Raw genomic sequence first — 8,213 nt, forward strand, 5'->3', positions numbered from 1 at the left:
TTTCCTGTAGCCTCCACCTTGTTCCTGGACCATATACTCCTTCCCTTTGCATCCATCTCTTCAGTACATTCCTTGGTCTGGTTTAAGTCTAGTCCAGGCATCACCTCCTCACATAAGTTGACTTAGGCCCTTGTCCAACCTTTAAGACTTGCAGATGTTCCCGCATTGGTTGTCACCCTCATTTGACCATAGGCTTCTTGGGTAGAGGAGCTGTCTTTTTCTCACATGAAACATCTAGTAAAATGCCTGGTACTCAGAAAATGGTAATTGAATTAGTTAACATCTTAAATTAACTTAATGACTTCTCGTAGCCTCTTATAATTCTTAAGGGTTTGGACCCTATGCAGGGACAGATTTCATCCCAGTGTAAGATTAATGAGAAAAACCTCTTATCAGCATACCACAGTGATTTCTCAAACCCCAAAAGGCAATAAAATCAGGCCAATTCTAATAGTTTTTTGAAGTTCCTACACCCGTAGTTTGGTTTCCTAGCTTTACAGCAGCTAGTTCGGTGGATTTCTTCATGGACTATTTTCCTATTTAGAGGGGAAGAAAAAAAAAAAAAAAATATATATATATATACACACACACACCCCCACACACATATACATACACACACACATATATTTTTCAGTTATATTGGAAGACACAGTTTTTGAGAGATTTGATACTACTTTCTTGGTTACTCTTGGGGACTGAGAAGCTGAGGGAGAATTTTTCCTAAGCATTGTCTTAAAGGGAATGAATATCAAAGCCGAGGCCACCAGGACTGCCGTGTTTGCTTTCATGATAGTGTGGTCTGTCCTGAGGGTTTGAATTTCACAGACATATTCACCTGAACATGGGAAGACAGAGTCCTGGGCAGGTAGGTAGGGTAAACCTCAAGTAAATCCTAACAACAGCTTTATTTTTGTTCGTTTTCAGAGAGGATGATCTTCCACCTAAATGTCCTTCTTCTGCCAAAGCATTTCACACCGAGGTGTCCTCCTCAGAGAGCAACACATTTACCTCTTCCAATACCTATAACAGCCGCTGCTGGAGCAACAATCCCAAAGTGCACAGAAACACACAGTCGCTCGACCACTTCAGTGACTTGCGCCAGTCCTTCTCCCTCCACTCGGGCCACGCCAACATACCATCCGTCTATGCCAACGGCAGCCATCTGGCCCCAGCCCCACCGAAGACCCTGGCAGTGACAGCCAACAGAGGGTCGTCGCCGCAGGCCGTGTCCAGGAGCAATGGCTCAGTCAGCAGGAAACCCCGGGCTCAGTACACACACTCCTACACCATCAGCCAAGCAAGCCTGGAGCGCATTGGTGCTGTCCCTGTCATGGTTCCAGCCCAGAGTCGGGCTGGCTCCCTGGTCTAGGACGCAAGCAGATGGAGTGTGCAGAGAAGAAGCAAAGGGAGCCCCCATTCCAGCGGGGGGCGGGGTGGTGGCGTGTTGGGAAAGACACTTTCCTGACAATGATCCTAGTAAAAAGCACAAAGAAGGAGGCAGGGCTGTGACCCGGCCACTAAGATTGGTAAAATGAACTGGAATGCTCCGGCATGAAGACTTGTTCGTTCCCCCACCCCAGCTGTCCCAGGATTCTGTTCAAAACGCTGGATCTCACAGATGTGCCAAGCCAAGGAAAAAGGTAGAAGAGCAGAATAGCATTAAAAACCCAAACTGCAGTCCAGATGGGCTTATTTTTTAATTCATGTCTAACGTAATAATTTTTCAAGAGACTAAAGTGCCAGATGGAGTTTAAATAATGAAATTATTTAAAAAGATAGGTGTCTTTAGAAACATACTGAGCAACCCTGTGTTACATCCTGCCTTTCCCCGTCCCCTCTTGATGTAGGGGGCCGAATGGCATAAATGGCGAATACTGGTCCTAGCAGGGCTGGCTTTTGTATCGTAGAATCAAAACTTTTTACACCAACAGAATTCAGTAAGGAATGGGTGAAAACTATAAACTTCTTTGAGGAGCCCCTTCATATTTATTTATTTATCTCTTCCTGGACCATGAATTTCATATTTGGAATATTGCTATATTGACAGATTATTGCCTGTCTATGTTTTTCTAGGGTCTGTTATAGGTCCATGACAGTTACTGTTCATTATTTCCTGGGAAAATATTTTTTAAAAGAAAACTGTTGTTTTTAAAAAAAAAAAAATACGAGAGAGGCATTGGATTAGGAAGGAAAAGACTACTGTCAACGCCACGTCCAGTGAGCTTGTTCGTGGAGCCCGGCAGGCGGCAAGACCTAGGTCGTGCAGGCAGCACAGGAGCAGGGAGGAGGGTGGAAGGGAATTCCTGGCAGCCTCTCAGAGCAGGGCCGTCCAGGTCTCCTTTGCTGTCACACCAGGTTACTCTTAATGAGGGCAGCACCCCATTCCTCTGTACTGGGGTAGATAACTTTCTCCTGTTTGACAAGTTGAGGTTACTGGGTTGTTACAGGGAGGGCAGGAGTTGCTTTGTTTCTGTTTTTCTCAAAATGATTATTTTTGCAAAATAGATAAGACTGAGACAAAAGGGATGTCTTCAGATATGCTCCTGGGAGGCTCTGCCCTGTTCTTGTCGCAGCTCAGGGTTGCAACTTTGCCCAGATGCGTTTTACACCACTGTAAAGAGATTCTTTGTGATTAATTACCTGGCCTTGGGAGTTCACCAGGTAATTTGCAGACTCTCCACTCTATTTGTGCTCTGTAGATCTGGCTGTGCTTGTATCGGTGACTCTCTCGCCTTAATCACACTTTAAGCAACACAAATGATTTCTTCCCAGATTTGTTTCCTAAATTATTTATGATGCTGACCCCGGGATTGGATAAGAGCATCTTTTCTTTTCCCGATGTAGTCTCTCATTCCCTCTTCCCACTATGCTTTTGCCCTCTTTTCCTGCAAGCACAGTCGTCACAGGAAGTGGCCTTCTGGTTTTCAGACTTATTTGAATAATGGAAACCAACAGCTGCTGCATACACTATTTTTCCAAGAGGGCTAAGCTCAGAACCTAACCATTGCAATCATTCCAATATTGATGAAGAACTGAATTTACTTTAGCATTACTTATTTTTTCCGTTTGACGGTTCTTGACTTTGTAAAAATTTAAATAAATGAATGTCTATACTTTTTATAAAGAAGAGTGAAAATGCCATGACAGATAAGATGATACTATCAGATGTTGTTTAGAAAGCATTTATCTTGCATTTCTTTATTCTTTCTAATTATCTAAAATTCAATAAAAGTTTTATTCATATAAAAACAAGTTGTCATTAATTGTCGTATACTAATGAATATATGATTTTGTACTTAGTGTTCTCTTAATGTTGTAAACATTTTCCATTCTGTTAAATAGTATCTATAATAATTTTAATGAGCATATAGTATTCCAAAAATTACTTAAGTCTACTCTTATCATTAGAAATTTGAGTCCATTTATCACATGTGTGATTGAAGATGTGATGATCCTTTTCATACACTGAGCCATTTTCATGTTTCTTTATCTGGAAGTTCATGAAGACAGGATCCATGGCTATCTTTTTCACCCTATATCTCTGTCACCTAGCACAGTGCCTAATATGGGTATTGAGTAGATAAATGATGATTTCTGAACTGGAGTTGCCAAGTTTCAGTTCAGAAAGTTATGGTCATGATTGTAGCTCTTGATGTATATTGGGTCATTCCTTTAACTTTTTATTTGAGATAATTATGTATTTACATGCAGTTTATAAGAAATAATAGAGATTCCCACATACCCTTCACCTAATTTTTCCAAAGGGTAATATCTTGCATAACTATTATACAGTGTCACATACTGATATGGATACAATCCATCCACCTTATTAGATTTCAACATTGTACATGCACTGCTGTGTGTGTGTGTGTGTGTATGTGTGTGCGCGCACGTGCACATGTGAATCAGTTTTATGGAATTTTATCACCTGTGTAGATTTGTGTGGCCACCACCACACTCAGGATACAGGATTCCTCGAGTTATTCTTTTATAGTCATAGCCACCTCCTTCCTCCCCAAGTCCATAATCCCTAATCTCTTCTCCATCTCTATAATTTGTCATTTCAAGAATGCTATATGAGTGGAATCATGTAGTATGTAACGTTTGAGGATTGACTTTTTCTCACACAGCATAACTTTCTCGAGATTCATCCAAGTAGTTGCATGTATCAATAGTTCATTCCTTTTTATTGATGAGTAGAATTCATGGTACAGATATACCACAGTTTGTTTAACCATTTACCCACTGAAGGGTATGAAGGATATTTGAGTTGTTTCCAGTTTTTGGCTACTACACATAAAGCTGCTGTGAACATTTTTTGCAGGTTTTTATGTAAACGTAAGTTTTCATTTCTCTGAGATAAATGCCCAAGTGTATAGTGGCTCCAGCAGTATTTATTGAAAAGTCTGTTCTTTCTCCAGTGAATTGCTTTAGCACCTTTGGAAAAAATCATTTTAGTCGTATATGTGTGGGTCTCTTTCTGAGTTCTCTAGCTATTCCTCTGATTTTTGTGTCTGTTCCTTCACCAATACTATGCTGACCATTGTAGCTAATTAACAATATTTAACACCTAGTAGAGTGGTTCCTCGTACTTTATTCTTCTTTTTCAAAATTATTTTAGCTATTCTAGGTCCTGTACCCTTTCTATATAAATTTTGGAATAAGATGGTCTATGCCAACAAAACACCTTTCTGTTTTAATAGGAATTGCACTAAGCCTATAGATCAGTTTGGGAAGAACTGGCATCTTTACTATATTGTCTTCCAGTCCATGAACTTGTTTTGTCTCTATTACTTAGGTCTTCTTTGATTTATTTCATCAGCATTTTGCAATTTGCAGGATACAGATTCTGTACATGTTTTGTTGGATTTATCCCTAAGTATTTAACCATTATGTAATGTCCCTTTTTATTTCTAGTAATTTTTTTTTTGCTCTGAAGTCTACTTTCTCTGATATTAATTTACCACTCTTGCATTTAAAAAATTAATGTCTGCATACTCTTATAACATTACTGTCATTGTATTTGAAGGGAGTTTCTTATAGACAGCACATTGTTGGATTATATTTTTGTGTCCACTTTGTAAATACCTGTCTTTTAATTGGTATATTTAGACCATTTACATTTAAGGTAATTATTGATATGTTTAGGGCTTAAAGCTGCTATTTTCTTTTTTGTTTTCTGTTTTTTTTCCTCCTCTATTTCCTATTATCTATTTCTCTTTTCTTACCTTATTGTGGGTTACTTGAACAGTTTTTAGGATCGCTTCTTGATATATTTACAGTGTTTTTGAGTATATCACTTTGTATATTTTTAAAAGTTTATTCTAGGTATTACAATAAGCATATATAACATATCAGAGTCTACTTGTATCAAGATTTTACCACTTTGAGTGAAGTGTGAAAACTTACTTCCATATATATTCCTTTTCTTTCCCCACTTTTAAATCTTTATCTTGATAAGATAGTGTATAATTTTTGTTTCAATCATGAAACATAATTTAAAAACTCATGAAAAATTTATTGTATGCACCCATATATGTGCTTTTTTGTTTTTCTTTCTTTTCCTGTTGGTCCAAGATTCCTTTTTTTTTTTTTTATCATTCCCTTTGTGTTTGAAGAACTCCCTTTAGCCAATTTGTAAGGGTAGGTCTGCTAGCAAAAAATTCTATTAGTTTTCTTTTGTCCAAGAATGTCTTCATTTCCCTTTCATTCCTCACTGGGTATAGTATTCATGGTTGACAGTTCTTTTCTTTCAACCCTTGAAAAATTTGGGAAGTATTCAGCCATTATTTCTTAAAATACTCTTCCAGTCCCACCCTCTTTCTCAAATCTTTCTGAGACTCTGATGATGAATCTTTTGTTATTGTTCCACTGGCTCCTGAGGCTCTCTTCATTTTTTCAGTCTATTTTCTCTCTGTTGTTCAGAGTAAATCCTGTTCATCTGTCCTCAAGTTTACTGATTTCTGTCTTCTGTTGTTTCCTCTCTTCTGTTGAGCCCATCCAGCAAGTTTTTAATTTCAGTCACTGTATTTTTTAGTTTGATAACTTACATTTGATTCCTTTTTTAAAGAAAATTTAATTAGCAATTTAAATTTCAACCTATATTATATTGAGATATAATTTACATAACAAAGTTCACTTATATAAAGCGTACAAATCAGTAATTTTTATTATGTTTACAGAGTTGCACAGTCATCACCAAAATCTAATTTTAGGACATTTTTCATCACCCCAAAAAGAACCTGTACCCACTGACAGTCACTCCTTTTTCCATGCCATCTTCAGCCCCAGGTAACCACTGATCTACTTTCTGTTTCAATAGATTTGCCTACTCTGGGAGATTTCATATAAATGGTATCATACAATATGTGTATGTTTTTGTGTGTGTGTGACTGACTTAATTTACTTACCATAATATTTTTTAGGTTCATCCATGTTGTAGCATATGTATTACTTCATTCCTATTTCTTTACCAAGATTTTCTAATTTTTCAGTTAGTTTCAAAAGAATTCATAATTGCTTACTGAAGAATTATTGAAACATTTTTATTATAGCTGTGTTAAAAATCTTCTCTGATTCGTCTTGATGTTGGCATTTATTGATGATCTTTTCTCATTCAGGTTGTGATTTCCCTGGTTCTTAGGGTAATGAGTGATTTTTAATTTTCTCGTGGACAATTTGGATATTACATTATGAGATTCTGGAAACTTTTTAATATTTTATTTTATTTTTTAGCAGGCATTCTCTTTGTGGAGGTGTAGCACAAGGACCAGATGGGTGTATATGTTTAGTTGCCTGCTAGGCTCCACCTCAGCAGAAGTGGAGTGTTTACATGGTCTCTCTGCAGATGCGGGGGTGTAGAAGGATGACTCCCCCTCAGCTCGATTTCCCCTTCTTGGTGAAAGTGGAGCACACCATGCTGTTGCCTTCAAGTGGAAGTGTAAGCTCAGCTCCTGCTGGGCCTGCTGACACCCAGGAGGGAGGAAGCAGAGTGCTGACTTGCACCATTTGCTGCTGCAGGGGGGCAACAGAAACTCAACTCCACCCTGCCCCCACCAACATCAGTGGAGGTGGGGAGGGAGCTGGAGTGCACCTCACTGGTTAATGGTAGGTGGGGTGGAGGCTCCCCTCCCCACTGGGCCTGCTGAAACTGGGGGGAGGGGGAGGAGGAAGTGGAGTGACAACTACCCTACCTGTACCACCTCTTTCCACTTCGTTGGTGCTGGGTGTGAGTGCAGGCTCCGCTCCCCTACTAGGGGTTGCCAGGGTCCCTAGGAAGTGTGTCTTCCTTCCACTGTTTAGAGTCTTCCTGTGCTTCTGTGTTGTGTTATGTCCAGGTTTTTTTCATTGTAAGAGGGAAGACTGTCTTACAATAGGACTTATAATGGGGCTATTCCATCTTGGCTGGAACCAGAAATCCTGGAACTTTCCTTTTTAAAATAATCAGCAGTTAAACACATCTTGTAGTACTCTACTATTTGATAGCTTTGAGGATTCTCAATTGTGTTTTAAATAAAATTCTTACTCCTTGGCTTGACTCATTCCATTCCTTCCAGAAATGGTTCACTGTCTTTCCATTCTCAACTCCTGCTAGCCTTCTACATGCAAACTTTACTCCAGGCCCATTTATCTTTTCTTGAATTAGCTTGTTCTTTTTTCTTTTTTTCCTCTATCTTTTTCCTACTTTATTTTTTTCTACATCTTCCACCTATCCCCACCCAAATCTTCCTGTACCACAAGTCCAGTTCAAATGCTCTGTCTTCCATAAATATTCTCTTTTTCAGTCTAGTGAGAAGTCACTGCTTCTTCTCACAAGCCATATAACATTTACTAACTTTTGAGGGAATTGTCATAATCCGTATTATATTCCTGTATTTGTATACATGATTGAACTCCTCTGCTGGACTATAAACTGAGTTATGCTAGAATCTTTTTTTTTTTTTTTTTGCAGTACACGGGCCTCTCACTGTTGTGGCCTCTCCCGTTGTGGAGCACAGGCTCTGGACGCGCAGGCTCAGCGGCCATGGCTCACGGGCCTAGCCGCTCCGCGGCATGTGGGATCTTCCCGGACCGGGGCACGAACCCGTGTCCCCGGCATCGGCAGGCAGACTCTCAACCACTGCGCCACCAGAGAAGCCTTGCCAGAATCATTTTTGATCCCTTACTATGTGCTAAACACTGTTCTAGGTATTGGAAATAAAAACAGAAAATAA

The 8,213-nt window shown here is 39.3% G+C and overlaps 1 protein-coding gene across 9 annotated transcripts in view; it reads left to right on the forward strand.

The window, feature by feature from the left end:
• The window catches only part of IGSF11 (immunoglobulin superfamily member 11), a 135,798-nt gene extending 132,627 nt beyond the window's left edge, over window positions 1-3,171 (forward strand). For 7 of the 9 annotated variants that reach the window (XM_079921851.1, XM_079921859.1, XM_079921855.1 and 4 more), the window contains exon 7: window positions 925-3,170. In XM_079921851.1, coding sequence (XP_079777977.1) covers window positions 925-1,369 — 445 coding nt within the window. In that variant the 3' untranslated portion in view covers window positions 1,370-3,170. Of the gene's footprint in view, window positions 1-924 lie in introns of all 9 variants that reach the window. The other 2 variants (XM_079921853.1, XM_079921852.1) reach the window with 1 other exon arrangement.
• Window positions 3,172-8,213: the final 5,042 nt, after the last annotated feature.

This window comes from Stenella coeruleoalba, assembly GCF_951394435.1.
Source record: "Stenella coeruleoalba genome assembly, chromosome: 5".
Lineage (NCBI taxonomy): Eukaryota > Metazoa > Chordata > Mammalia > Artiodactyla > Delphinidae > Stenella > Stenella coeruleoalba.